At 37.6% G+C, this 15,432-nt stretch overlaps 1 protein-coding gene across 10 annotated transcripts in view; it reads left to right on the forward strand.

Annotated features, from left to right (window-relative positions):
* BANP (BTG3 associated nuclear protein) overlaps positions 1-15,432 on the forward strand; it is a 172,683-nt gene that overhangs the window by 80,741 nt on the left and 76,510 nt on the right. For 8 of the 10 annotated variants that reach the window (XR_003257908.1, XM_026091987.1, XM_026091984.1 and 5 more), the window contains 3 exons: positions 5,724-5,854; positions 9,958-10,029; positions 12,145-12,189. Coding sequence is in view for 9 of the 10 variants with exons in the window: in XM_026091987.1 (XP_025947772.1) it covers positions 5,724-5,854; positions 9,958-10,029; positions 12,145-12,189 (248 nt within the window). In the remaining variant the exon portion in view is untranslated. The remainder of the gene's footprint in view (positions 1-5,723; positions 5,855-9,957; positions 10,030-12,144; positions 12,190-15,432) is intronic. The other 2 variants (XM_026091988.1, XM_026091985.1) reach the window with 1 other exon arrangement.

Below are 15,432 nucleotides of genomic sequence, written 5' to 3' on the forward strand. Positions count from 1 at the left end.
GCCTCATTTAAAAAGATACAGCGGTGTGAAGCTCACCTGCCTGCGACCTGGCTTTCGTTCCTCTGGCTCTGAGGCATCTCGAGGGTGGTCAAACACTGGCACAGGTTGTGCAGAGAGGCTGTGGAGTCTCCATCCCTGGAGATGCTCAAAATCCGACTGGCAGTGATCCTGAGCAACCTGTTCCGGTTGCCGGCGCTTTGAGCGGGGCTGGGGGCGGGGGTGGACTAGGCAATCCCCAGAGGTCCCTTTCACTCTCATCTGTTCTGCGACTTGTGATTGAGTTGTTGCACTTGTAATTATCAAATAAATTTGAAATATTTATATCTAAAGAAGGTTTCTTGAGGCTGCTATACTTGAGTTTCACTCTTAGATGCTTGTTGGACATGTTAAAACTTCTAGGCTTTTTCTGCTTGTTCATAAAAAGAATTATGTAGCGTGTGGCTTTGATTTGAATCGTGCTGTTAAAAATGATAACAGATTTCCTCTGTGTTCTGCTTATTACAAGGAAAAATGAGCTATGCAGACTCTGTAAGAAAGCACAGGGCTGAGTCTATAGTCTTTACTCAGGCTTTGCCACAAATTTTTGGCCCTGTAATTCTGTGATACTGTTCAAGTGTTAAGAGCTCGAGAATAAATGATCTCCAGACTAAACATCTAAGAAAGCTGGTAGAAAAATACAAATGAATGTCTCATCTCTGTTTTTCCCTCGCAAAGACGCTCATTATGATTGTTCTACATTTAATTGACTGTGCTGCTTTATAGTAGCCACAAGATTTATGGGTTGCATAAAGTCATTGTAGCAGACTGTTAGATTTAGGCAGAGTTTGTATTTCCATATATTATCTGGTTCTTTGATTTGAAACTGTTGCTGTTTGTTGGCTTTGAGGTATTAATTGCAGTGGTTTGCTCTGCCGTTCTCGGAGCCAACACTTTAGTCCTTAATGTGTGTTTTTTCTCTCTTATTTTTTCTGACAGGAGTTGTACACGTGGCTGCCATGATGATTTAGCTATATATTCTTTTAAAAGACATTAGCGGTCTGTGGGGGGAAGGCAGTAGGAAATGAGATTTTGGGGAGGAGGATTAGTTGAAGAGTGCCTTCTCTCCCTTTCTTTTAATTTCTCTTAAGATCATTAAAGCTGTTATCACAGTTTTCCATGTTGGAATTATTAATTAGCTCTATGACTTTGGGATTTATATGTAGCTTTGGGCTGAAGTGCTCAGCTTATGCCAAGATGTCACACACACAGATGGACGTTGCAGCCAAATCTTCATAGCTGTTTTGCAAAATGGGAGGCATTTAGCCCTGGATGAGTCAGGTTTAGATAATGCTTTACAGTAGAGAATTTTATTTCTGTGAATTGCTCATTAATCGGTAAAATGTTTATTTTTTTTTCTTTTTCCGTTTTTGAGGACTGCTTTGCTTCATCTGCCCATTAACCTTTCCTTGCTAAGACTAGACGCCAAGGAATTAAGAAAATACTTCCTAGCTTGTTACCAGAAGTGTGCGGCTGTGAGGCCTAGAAACTAGAAAAGCAGTTCTGAGTAACAATATGTAAGCAAGGAGATTAAACGTGAATCCCCTCTGCTACAGAATCCCTACCTCCTACGTCTCCTTCCCAAATGAGAGGTCAAATGCTCAACTGTTAAGTATTTGGCAAAGCTTTGCTGAACCGAGTGTGGCTGTGACAAGTTATACCGGCTGTGCTCTCGTCTGGAGCAATTCCTGAGGAAAACGTGGCGTTCCCTCTCGGTTGCTGCACTTGCTGAAAATGAAGCTGACGTGGGTATCTGTTAGTATACTTCAGGTGACTGTTTCTAAATAGGAAATGCAAGGGGTAGATTTTAAATAAAGATTAATTGCAAAAGTGAATGAGTGTAATGAGAATAGAAAAGACTTGGAAAATACCAGAGGTTTTGCCTTTGAAGTGAGGAATTTAAAAGCTGATCTTGGTTGGAAAGTTAAACATGTCTTTTTGAGACAGTTGCAGATTACATTTGTCTGAAAAATCTAATCAAATGGCTGAGGAAGGTTAGCTTTGAAAGAAGTGACAGAAGTCACTCTTTTAGTGGGGGGGTTTTGCCAACTGTTGAACATTTGTCCGAGAAGACGAAAACTTACCTATAAACGCTAAGTTTTCTTGGACTCGGAAGCACGTGCAGTCAACAGGCAGAAATCTAAAAGGACGGATTTCAGTTCAGGAGGAGGGAATATCTTGGCAGTAAGTCTTTGCGGGATCATGATTAACCGCGCGTGGGCCGGCGCGGGCAGCACCGCTGTGCCGCGGCCGGCTCCGAGGGCAGCGCGTGGCGGAAGTGGCCGGGCCGCGGCAACGGCACCGCATCCCGCTTGCCATCGGCGCTGCGGCAGCGCTTCGCTGCCCGTCCGCCTCCTCTCGAAATAGTGCCATGGAAAATTTCAAAGCGAGAGTTCAGCTGTATGGTTTCTTGGTGCCAGGGATTCGCTAATATATCAAAGTTGTAAATGTGAGGCCAGATAGTTTACACGATAGTGATTTATAACTGTTGACATATCCTCCATTCAAGCTGTGTGCTATTCATGTTTGTGTTTGTTTTTTATGGGGACTGTTTAAAAAGGGATAAATATTGCTTTTGTCTGGTCAGAGATTTAGAGGGGGGGGAAAAACAATATGTATAAAGGATGTGTTGTTTTTAGACACTGCTGAATCCTCTCTCTCCTTTCTTCTTAAAAAAGGAAAAAAGAAAAAACCCCACAACCAACAAACCAACCCAAAAAACCCCGACTGTGGTTGTTGCAATGAAGCCAAACTGAAATCTATTTATAAGTAACCTTGAGAAATGTACAGTATGCCTTCATTCAGTCCCTATCTCCTGTTCCTACCTCTGAAAACCTTAATAATTTTTGGCATCTGTAAAGCAAAAGATGGTCCACAAATAAGTACAGGGTTTTCTACTTTCCAGTTAAAAGCACATTTCAATGTGTGCATAATACATACTTAAATATATATTTTTATCTGCTGCTGCTCTTTTTATTTCTTTGAAATTCTTCTGTTGCATGACTTTCCTAATCAGGAAATAAATGCTCATTTTAAATGCATCTTAGTGTTTTCTCAGAAGTACAGCACTGTGGTTTGTAATGGTAAGCTTAAGTTACTGGAGGAGTACTGTTAGAAGGTTATTAAAGCTGTTAGCGAAACAAGCTTCATTATTCGTTTCTGTCCCAAGTCCAGCTTTGCTGTTTGTGTGCAAAAAATATATATATATATATACACACAAGTACACACACGTATATGTATGAAGGATTATGCGTTTGGACACCATAGCTTGACCAGCTGTTGAGTTATATAGTGGGAGACTGGGAAACAAAGTCACAGCTGAATGGACTTGTGGTAATCAGTAAGAAACAAGGTGAAGAACAACAGGCATTCCTAGCCGTTTAGTATCCTAGAAAAATGTTATTTTGTAAAACAAAAGGAAAATTAATTGCATAAAAATATTATTGTAACTGGGGTCATGGAGATGAGAGAAAAAACAAAAGAAAGGCTTGGGTATGTGATGGCTTCAGAAAGCCTGTTAATGCCACTGGGCGTAATGGCAAAGCCCCTCACGGTGGGCAGCATGATCAAGTGTCACAAGTTTGAAGAAATAGCATTTCTACTTGGCTGGTGTTGCAAAATGTCTTGTGCCAAGTACAGGACTCTTCTTCCAGTTGTGGTTTGATAATCCCGACCAGAATTCTGTAGGAAAAGCTTGCATTGTACTGCAGTACAGGAAACGCAAAGTATTGGCGTCACACGGTAACTGACAGGACTGTATTTAAGAAATGATGAATTTTCTAGATTTGTGAAACAGTCAAATGTAAAATATGAAAGAGGCATGTCCAATATATAATAAAAATATATACTTGATATATTGTGCTCAGTTATAGTGTTAGAATGCTGCTTTTTAAAATATATTTGCGGATTGTTAATGTAATTAGAGCTGACTAGTTGAACTCTTAAGCAACTTAACTTTTCAACAGAAAAGTAAATGCTAGCTTAGTGGTATTGAAGTTGTCTCAAATTCCCATGCTCAGCCTTAAAAATTATCCCTTTTCTTTTTTTAACCTCTAGTCCTGTCTGCTTATGTGTAGAAGATAATTTTGAGTTTTTTAAAGAATGTTTCAATTAAAATATTTGAATGACTGGATAAAGCTCATTCTTGTAAAAGTAACATTCTGTTTTCAGAACAAATCTTTGAGTATTAAGTAAAGGTATTAAAACTTTATGAAACAAGGCTTTCTGATGTGTTGGTCTAGAACCCAGCCATCATTTTTATACTCAAAACATGTCAACCGTCAGCCACTTATGAGGAGGATGAGGCCCACCTGGTCCGTATTTAAACAATAAATAAAATACTTGTACTGTGGAAGTAGAATCACAGTTTTCTTCAATATTTTCATTAGTGTCTTGCGCTCATACATGTTCAAAGTCTTATATTTTTGAATGCTACTATGCATTAGATGTTAACATTTTACATTATCTTGTAGCATAGAAGTCATTGACAGAGCAATAATACATCCAAATAAATTTTAAACAAATTTAACACTTCAAAGATTTCATTAATGTATTTTTGTGGCATAGCAAAATAAAACTGTTAAAATTGATTCCAGAAGAGCTGTATATTAAAAGTATTTCTTCAAATACATTATTCTAAAAGACCTTTCTGACTGAGAGTGAAGTCACTATGCACAATCCAGTTGTCCCAGTTGTCTCAAATGAAAAAGGAAGAAAATGAGGACTGATGCTGAATCTTACCTATTTGTGTGATATTGGGACACTTTAAGGTTTTTTGTAGCAATGGGTACTTGAACTTGTCGCAGGAACTGCAAAAATGATCTATAACCTCAGTTTTCTTTCCTAACTCCTGAAAGGATATAAGATATCTAATCATAAGTAGACTCACTATAAGTGCCTTAATCTGTAGGAGGACCCATACAATCCGTCTCTCTGCTCTGTTGTGTTCACCCTGTGAAACAGCTTAGAAGGAGCCTTTTGCACTAGCAGAGCCCAAGCAGAATTATTGTCCCTTTTACAGGATGCCTCAGTTCTTACCTCCTGCAGGCTGCGCTCCTTCGTGCTCTTTGTTCACACTTTCACCAGCCTGCTGTCGGGGAAACCTGCGATGCCAGAAGCATCTTCCAAGCAAGTGTTGTTCAGTAGTAGTATGCTTTGGGATCTACCACGCTGGTTGACAGTGTGTGTGTGTGTGTATGTAAAAACTGAAGCTCTCAAAAATGAAAAACTTGTGGCTGTTTTTCAGGATTTGTGGTCTGTTTTGAACCCACCCCCTGTTCCTCTCCCATGGAATCCCTACAGCTTTTACAAGAATTCTTATGCCGACCTCATGGTCCGCATGGAAAAGAAAATGTTCAACTACTTAGGAAATTCTGTATAACATTTTTGCTGTGGTATTACCTTTACAGTTGCAGAATCCCTAATCTAGAATCAAAAGTGTGGTTTTTTTGTTTTTATTTTTATTTGTTTGTTAATGTATGCTTTCTTAGGGACAAAATAGCCTTTGAAACTGTATTGGAACTTGTAGCAAATCTGCGTGAGCAGTGAACATGCATAAGAAGAATGTAAATGATCTGCACCTGCATACTGACTGCATTTGTTCTCCACAATTTTTAAGTGTACATTGTTGCATGGCCACTCGCATGATATGCAAATATAATAAAGCTGGATTTTTGTCTCTTTTACAGAGGGTTCACAGAGCACAGTCTCAGCTTCTAATGAGATCCAGCAGAACCAGCCACAGGCACTACACTATGCACTAGCTAATGCTCAGCAGGTTCAGATCCACCAAATAGGAGAAGATGGACAAGTCCAAGTAGTATGTACTCAACCTTTTCTAAATTATTCCATTTAAACAGCCTACACAGAAGCAGACTTCACTTCAGTTGATTTTTTTTAATTAAAAAAAAAGGGGCCTATCTTTACTACTTAAGCATGATTTTCAGAAAATAAACATTTCAGGCTTATGAAAAATTCTTTTTTTGTAAGAGTTATATGGCAAAAATATTCATGCAGGATTTGCTCACACAACTGCTACAAATAAATGCACGTTCATTATTCTAGATTTGGCTTGTTAGGTCTCTACCTGGTCTTTTGCTCGCACGGTTACCATAATTATAATAGCAGACCTACTAACTGTACAATTTACACTTCTGAAGTTGTTCTAACCATATGTCTTTTTAAACAGGAATGCATTTAGTTGATTCATTTATTTTCATTTTTAAAAACTGCATTCTCGAGCATTTTTGGACATCTGTTAGCTGAATGGTTTACATGTGTATTCATCTAGATACGTGTATATAAGCAAAACATACACTGGCCTTTTTTAACCTAAGTTTTAGAATTTTAAGTTAACAATTGGACACAAAAAGGTAAAAGTCAGGAAATTTGAAATATCATAGCTCAGGCCTTTATTATTTTTACATACAGTTTTTGGTATACTCTGCAAAAACTCGTCTTGGCCTTAGTTCCCATGTGCCACAGTTTGACTACAAGGATAGCTTTGTATTAAAATTTAAAAAATTGCAAGAAAAAAATAAGTGAAATAATGGATTGTGTGGTATTTTTGACATGTGGCATTTTTGACATGCAGCATTCAGAAATAGTGAATTATGTCTGCACAGTCATTCTTTTGTGGTAGAAATCTGAGAATTTAGTGTGTGAGCTCCATCTGTCATTAGTTTTCAAAAGCTTTAGGCTTTGCAGTTCACAGCTTCTATGTGCAATCATATAAAGTAAAAGCCTCTTTCTGAAACTCTCTTTCACTGACATTATTAATGTTTTGAAGGTACCCAGAAGCCTGCGTGTTGGGCCAGTACCCATCTGCACTAGGCAGTGTACAAACACAGAACAGAAAAACCATGCACACACGTATACATACCCATTCTATATGATCACATAAGCCCTCTACTTCCTTAGAAGCCAGGCTGAGAAAACAGATGGAAATGGACAATTAAACAAGGAAGTGTTGAGAGAGAGTAATCAACTTGATAAACGTTAGTACCCAGTGTTCTGGCTCTTACAAAATTTTTAGTCAACACCGTTAAAAAGAAGAGTTTGAAGTAGGATAATGGAGTGTCTTTGTTAGGTATTTATAGCGCCCGCTCCCCAAGTATGAGAGCCAGCATAGGAGAAAAGGAGCAAATATGCCTATTTGAATATTTTGTACCTGAAGAATATAAACAGGGAGACTCGGGTCTGGTTGCATAGATCAGCAAATTGTCAGTGTGGAAACAGTGAGGTTGCTCAGGAATATGAGGCAGAAGAGAGGGCTATGAAGGACACATCTCTTTGGAATGTCCTCAGAAAGGTGGAGAGGCAGGTCATCAGCAATGCCTGCCCAGGGTTACCGGAGGAGCGGCAGAGGAAGCAGAGGAGGGAAGAGTCATGGAAATTGGGGGAGCATTTCAAGATATGGGGCCCAGTAGTGAAGGGAGCTGCCAGAGCTGTAAGCTTTGCTTAAAAAGGGGACTCAAATATTAGCAAGCATGTTTTTTCTGGAGTGCACGGGAGTGGAAGGAGATTGAGATGAAAGCGAGTGAGAGGAACTCCAGACAGCAACTGTAAGAGTTGGCCAGTGAGCTGAGGTGTGGGGAGTGCAGGCAGGGTGCAAGTGGAGAGGAAATTGCAGTAGAGACTATGTTTTTCTAAAGTGAAAAAGATTGCTTCTAAGGTAAGGGAAAAGAAAGAGCTGGAGTGTGGGTGTACTGGATGCTGGGAACCACTAGCTGTGGTTGTCGGATAGGGTTGCTAAATCCAGGTGGGCCACCCTTTTCCCCAAAACACTTTTCTACTATGTGACTGGATGCCACGTGTCTAACTGCATGTTAAGGAGCCAGTCCTTAAGAGTGATTGCTTAGTGCGACTAATCTTAAATGTGATGAATTACCATTCTGAAACTTGGTAAGAGGACTAAACAGAAGTTCAGTAAAGTAAGTTTCAAACTTAACCTTCCCCATCATCAGAATGCATCCTCAGTGAAATGATGCTCTTTCTGCAGGAACCGAGTGCTAAGACTTTCCATTTCACTTTTGCCATAATTTTAAAGTATTATCTTGGGAATTGGTTTCTTGGTGTCACTGTTTGTTTTAAAGGGTGTATGTTCTTAACTGCTTTATAGGTCTTTTTTGAGATTTTAATTGGTGAGTGAAAAGTATTTTGAGAATCTTGAAGGATATGGTAGAAAGGAAAATTATGCAAAATTGCTGGATATGAGAGACAGAATGGTTGTGTTTATAGATGCAAGTGGTGAAAGTTTGCCTCATTAAAAAAAATAATCTGGACCTGTAAGTCATCCTTTAAATTGATCTTGGAATTTGGGAAAAATCCAATATGATCCACAGCGAAAATCTAAATGTTGTCATAATCTGCCCAGCATGTTTTATAGAAAGGTCCTAGCTTGAACCAGATGGAAATGGTAGTGCTTTTTCACTTCTAGGGAATGATACCTACACAATAGGCTTCAAGTCATTATTATTATTTAGTTATACTTCTATATATGTTTGTACAGCAGATGTTTTAAAAAAAAATCAGTATTGAACCGAATGCCAAAGATAGGATTTTAAAAGATTTTTCTTGTTGGAATTGTTTTTGTGCACAAATTGTAATCACTGTCCTTGAAGACCAGCTATATGTCTGCAAAAGATGAGCGAGCAGTTCTTTTTTGGAATGCTGAATGATTCAAAGGGGAATAAAGTCACCTTCTCCCCTGCCTTAGTCAGAAAGGATTGCTTATATTAGAAAACAGTATAAATGGATCTTTTAAATTTTCAGCACTCTTTCCTGGGAGCCCTGAGAGTTTGATGTTAAGGAGGAAAAGTGATTCTAATCTCAACATGGACTGGGCCATGCTCTAATTTTATATACAGTCCCTATTGTCAGAGTGATACTTTCAGTATGTTTTTTCTCCCTATAAATAGACAGTTTCCTTCCAAAGGAAATGAAACTGTTTGAAATAGAGGGATCTGTGTTTCTTTGAAAATCACATGCAATTGTTCTTGTGTTATAAAATAAGAAGAGCCTTTGACAGAATTCCAAATGATTATCTTTAATCTCTGTCTCATACAGGCATATTAAAATGAACACAAAGCCTTATAAATGCTGAAGTAGGTTATTTAGAATCCAATCTCCCTTCAGGTAAATTATAGTAGCAAAGACTTCTCTAGGCTAGTCAGGATGCACAAGGAATTCCTTCCATTTTCTTATCCATGTTTTTATCAAATGATAGGCTTGATATCATTCTGAAGTGGTTGGTATGGTCATCAATACATACAAAGTATTAAGCTTATTAAAACTGTTGGGGCAGATTCTCAACAAACATGAGTAACTGCATTCACATTAATGACTTTATGCCAGTTTATATCAGCTTGAGAAATAGTCTTTAGCATTGGACTGTACTTCTCCATAACTGTGTGAGCATACAAAAATATATGGATAATTACAGATATCTTTTAAAAATTCTTACTTAGTTTTGTACTTGGCATATCTATTTTAAGAACTTAGCTTCCAAGGTCTTTAAATGGGATCATTGTTTCAAAGACATGGGTTTGGGAGAGCTGATGCTTTTAATCTACCAAAGCAACTTAGTCCCATGCTTTATGTATCTGTCCAAAATGCAGATATTTTGAGATGTTTGTAGAGAAATGTGCTGCATAAATGTTATTTATTATTAAACCTGTTTTTCATTTTCCTCTTATTTGAGAGTGAAACATTTTCTCTTCAAAACTCACTGCTCTTCTAGTTTGCATAAAAAGAGGGGGAAATGTGGATTATTTAATGCAATCTTTAACGGTTTTCATTGAATAACCCTTTCCTTCCATCTACAGTTGTGAATATATTAAGCTCTATTGAATCCAAGATAATAGTTTCTTCCTCTAGTTTTGATTTTCTTCTGATGCTTCTTGGTGTTTTCTTTTGTTGTGGATCCCACAGGGTCACCTCCACATAGCCCAGGTTCCTCAAGGCGAACAAGTCCAAATCACGCAGGACAGTGAGGTGAGCCTGAAGCTGGTGCACCCATGGAGCAGAGGCTGGCCAGAACATAGGGCCACGATTCTCCAGCCGTCGTTCTGAGAACAGCTGCAACACGCTAAAGAGACCCGTGAGAATAGAGATGAATGCACATGGTAGAGCCAGGGTGAAATAGGTCTAGCAGCAGTAAATGCAATATCCTACTTCTGTCTCTGTTTATTCTTGACCAGCTAAGAAGCATGTGTGTTTTAGTGATTGAGGTATATAGCTGATGTGCTTTTTAATGGTCTTCACTGGAGACAGAGTTTAGTACTTTCAGAGTACTATAGGAAGCCCAGTTTAGGTGCTTGCCCTGTTATTCAGAAATGAAATTATTTTAGTTAGGTTTTCTACTGGATGTGTTCAGAATACCTGGTGTCCTTAATTGTGGGCACTGTTGAACAGCAGTTGGAGAATTCCTGAGAGCCCTTCTAGTAAAGGTATATTCCAGAATGAAGTGAGCCTACCTTCCTTACAAATCAAGCCGCCTGGCACTGCAGTATTTTCACTTAATAATGTTTTGCATAAAAATAGTGCAGTAAAATGGAAATGGATAAATCCAGTACTACATCCTCCAATTCAGACTATTTTTTGCTCTGGCCAGCCGACCATTAGAGCTAGCTGAGTTTACCTGAGTGAGCATGTTATTGTTGGTCCCTCCGTATATTAGAATGTCTATAATAGAGACTCTTAACTACAAAGGCTGCTGTCAGATTCTTTCTTGCACTGTTAGAGTTTGTTGACATGGAGAAGTAATAGCAAAATAAGATTAAGCATAAATACTGACTACAATATTTATTCTGTATGATTTATCTGTAGAGTTTTTTGCTCAATGTGAAGCATATCTACTTGTGGGTTAATTTAATCCATTTCCAATGTACCTTAAGTGAAATCTCATAAAAGCACTTTTGGTGTGGAAGGATACTGTTAACACAGGGAGCTATTGCAGAATAAATATTATAATAATTATTTTAGAAATTTTATCTGTAAAGGCAGTCTCATTTGAAGAGCTTGTCAGACCTAAAGAAAAATAGGAATAGATCAAAATGCTGTGGGTCTGAGAGTAGCTGTAGTGTGCTGCAATGAAACTGTAACAGTTCTTGGGTATTCACCATAGTTTTAAAGAGCCACTGAAAAAATTCTAATTCAGCAGATACTTGTAGTAATGGATCCTGAAGTTCAAACGCCCCAGTCTCCATTGGTTTTGTCAGGAATTCCTGTATGTAAGAATTTTAAGGACTACATTTGTCCATGACAGATGAAAACATCTGTTTTTAAATTTATTCCAATATACACAGCTTCAAAAAAGAGCAACTGTTGCCAGTAAGAGAAAATGTAGAAAATATGAAAATCAAAGAATTGGTATTTTTCTTCAAAGAAATGTGAAATTTCACTGCAAGTCTTAGTGTTTGAGGGAACTGTTTTTTCTTAATCTAAATGTACTTTTAAACAGACAGCTCTGAGCATACGAATAAAAACCTAATTTTGTAATGATACTTCTTTCCTTTGCAGACTTTGTAGCTACAGTTTTCTTTAAAATAATTTGCATTATTGAGAATATTTTGTAGTAGATGTAATTCCTGTAATGGAATGATGTTGACATTTGGTGTTGAATTTTGATAAAATGAAAAGTCTGTTAGTGCAAATGGTAACTTTGTAACAATAAATAGTAAATAGCATTCATACATGTAAAAAGGTTGTACTGCTAATTCTAATTTAGTACGGGTTTGACTTATATTTGCAGTTTCATATAAATGAGGGAAAATAAAAAAAAAGGCTTACCTCAAAAGCCATACACAGACTTTGCACAAAAATGCTCTACATTATATAGTACCTTTTGAAAAGTAAAACCTACTGGTGCTGAAAAACTTCATTGGTTTTTAGTCTATTTATCCTCTGTGGTTAAAGTGCAGAGCACTGTAGTGTAGCTGAATTGCCAAAAAAAACCCTCAGAAGAATTTCCTAAATTAATAGATTCCCTTAATATTGAAATAACTTGTTTAATAATGAGGTGAGAAATAGGTTGTTTTCAGGACAGTTCTTTTAAAGAGCAACTTTTTAAATTTCCAAGTGTTTATTGTCACTGTTTTTCTTTTACAGGGAAATCTGCAGATACATCAAGTTCATGTTGGTCAAGATGGGCAGGTAGGAACTGAACTGAGTTTTAAGCAGCATTTAACTTTAGTCTTTATAATTAATTTTGCAATTGCAATGACTTCACGTTATCAGTGGTTGTTTTAATGAGCAAAATCTGTGTTGGTCTTTTTGTTTACATAAACAAATGCAAAACGATAAAACTTAAGCCAAGTGTTTTGTCTGTGGGCTCAAAATATTTGACCAAACTTACTTCATTCCCCCTGCAATATGCTTTATCACTGTGTTTTATACCTTCTTGTCTTTGGCCTCTTCAGCCTTAGGTTTACTAACTGGATTGATTATTTTGTGTACAGTATGTTCCTTTCTCTGTTATCAACTGTCACTGGCCAAATGTGGATTGCAGTCTCTGCAAACATAAGAGCATTTATTGCTATGGTTTAAGCAGTTATTTTTTCGTTATATGGCTGTCGGGGGAGGAACAGATCTTTCACATCTGCTTTTGTTCTTTTTGATGAGATGGCTTTATTAGGTGCTTATGCATACATGAGGTAAGAAAAAGCAAGTTTTTATTTTGAGTAATGAGTCAATAAGTGTTTAAATTAGCAGAATTTCCATGTCAGGTGTCAGCAAAATTGCTAACATCTGATCTCAGACACACTTTACTAAATATTAAACTATATTAAAATATCCACAACCAAAAATATTTCTGTAAGAAGCTTTCTAGCAAGGCCACTTCAATAAAGTTGTTATGCTTTTTTTTGTTCATGTTGAATGTTAATAAGCTGTGAGACATACGGCTAGGGCTTGAATACTGCCCTGTATTGACAAGACTCAGAACTTGAACTTGAAAGCCTTGAGAAGCTATTGGTGCTCTGAACTTTTGACTACATACAGTGTCTTGTGTGGGGAAGCAATCTAGCTTAAATTTAAGAAACAAAAAACTTTAGAAAATGTTCATTATTGAGACTTTAATCAGAAGTACTTCTTGCAGAAGTCAGACTTGGAAAGGTGATTTTCTGGAGATGTCTCAGACTGTTTTAGAGCTTATTGTTCTTTTTTCCTTCTCTGTAAGATACTGCTGCCCAAATGACATGTTATTGGAAGATTAATATTGAATAGCATTACTTCTCTGTGAAATTGTGTGGATTCAGTTGCACTTTTTTTAATTACAGCCTAATACTATTAGTTTTCCCCTTGAAATAGTTTCATAACAAGTATGACAGAACATTAACTGTGCCACAAATTGCATCTCTCTACTTCGTTAAATAGAACCAAAGAATGTAGTTTAAAATATTATTGTTGCAAATTGATGCTGTTTTTAATGGAAATACTTGGATGATCACATTTTCCTGACAACACCCGTGTTAGGCAGGGAGCGGTGAGTCCCTTTGTAAAACGGCAGCATTCAGCTGTTTCTCATGCTAAAATAGTTGGGGGGGGGGGGAAGGCTTCCAAACCCCAAATGCCTGTAAACGGACTCTTGCTGATCTTCTGACTATTTGCATGAGTGTGTGCAGAATAAGGCTATGCTGGAAAAAAGGTGTTCTAAAACATTTATAGGTAAATGTGGGTATACATATGTGTGTGCATATATATGGATACATGTTCGTTGAGAAGTGTGTGAGAGCACACAAGATTGAAGGGAAGAAAAGTGTGATTTAATCAGTTTTGTTGAAATCAACATCAGTAGTGGATTTCTATAAAGGCCTCTGTACTATTATGTGGCATAACATACATGCCGTGGGGTAATCTTGGTTCTGTCTAAGTGGTTATGGCTGCACATGGGTATGTGGGAAATCAGTCTTAAGTAGCTCATCCATCCAATTTTTTTGTTTTTTAACTAACTGGACTCTGGACCCTGCTTTTAAATTTTCTTTGAGAACAAATGGTGAAACATTAATTTTTTTCTTAAAGCACTGCATTTTAATGTGAAAGAGCAACTAGGGTCTCATGCGAATCAGCAGACAGGAGTTGTCACACTTCAGCTGGCATCTGGGCCAATTCCTGGTAGCTGCTGAGCTCTTCCAGAAGTATTTGCTGCTTAACTTTTTTCCAGTAGACCAAGAAATACGAGCAAGCAAGCAAATATTTAGGGGGTATTATCTCCATCCTTAATTAGACATTGAAACCTTCATCAGCAGCTTAAAAACCACGCAGGCCTGTTTTGCACTAAAGTGGATGAGTAGCACTCACATGATTCCTTGCAAAAGCGGTGTGTGCGTGTGAGGGGTAGGAAGGAGGTCTGTGGCTGCGCTGGTTTCTGCTCATCAGCTGATCTCTATTGTGACCATTTTTTGAGCTTTTAGCTCGTGAAAATTGCAAAAGAAAATGAGTTAAACTAAACTGTGTTTGTGGTTTAAGAATGGAAGTTGAAACTAATACATTTTCCTTGGCACTTGTAGTGGGATAAGAGCACAAAAATCTGTCAGATGATATGCCTCTGTGGTAATGTAAGTCATAACAATCCAGTAGTTTGCAATCATCTGTACGCGACCTCTGATCAAAAAGACTTTTGTAGTTTTCCCACCTGTCCATTACTTTTGAGGAGAGTGGCTTTTTCTTCCTTTTTTAGGAACTTTAATGCACCTTTCCAAAGGACACGGAAGGATATTGATAATAAGGAAAGTGAATAATTTGTCTCTTCCAAAACTTCCTTCAATTATTGAATATTCTTAGTGATCAGTATATACTTATTCATGGTAGTAGATCTTATCTTGGCTACTAGATATTTGAGAATTCATCTTATGCTTCTGTTTCTCACCTGTGACTGTACGGACATGAGTTATTCTGTAGGTTCAGGTAAGGTTTAGTACTGCTTCCTGATCTAGCCTGTCACTCTGAATCGCCACTAAAAGGTTGTACAAGGAACTGGGGCTGCGATGCACAGATCTGTTAACTTCGTATGAGCTTAAACAAAAAGTGGCATAAATCTGATGTGGAATTTTTTCAGTAAAACTTCCAAGCTGATAGATAGGTTTTAAGTGTCCTAATAGTGGTAATACTAGCTTCTCTGCAGAATGTTGCCAGCTGTTGATTTTTTTTTTGCCCCCCCCCCCCCCCTTTAAATTCTCTGTCCTGGTAATTGTACTGAATTTAGATCTTGTTTTTCTGGCATCATTGTTCGTGGAACTAATGAAATCATGCCAAAAAGAACTCTCTCTACCTACACATGTGCTCTATTAGCTAAAAGTTTCGTATTTCAATGCATGCTTAATAAAAATACCAAACTGCAAAAATAATTAGGCTTCATATTAACTAATGATTGAAGCCTTGCACCAGTGGGAATTTTTT

This window comes from Apteryx rowi, unplaced genomic scaffold, assembly GCF_003343035.1.
Source record: "Apteryx rowi isolate R43461 unplaced genomic scaffold, aptRow1 scaffold_94, whole genome shotgun sequence".
Classification (NCBI taxonomy): domain Eukaryota; kingdom Metazoa; phylum Chordata; class Aves; order Apterygiformes; family Apterygidae; genus Apteryx; species Apteryx rowi.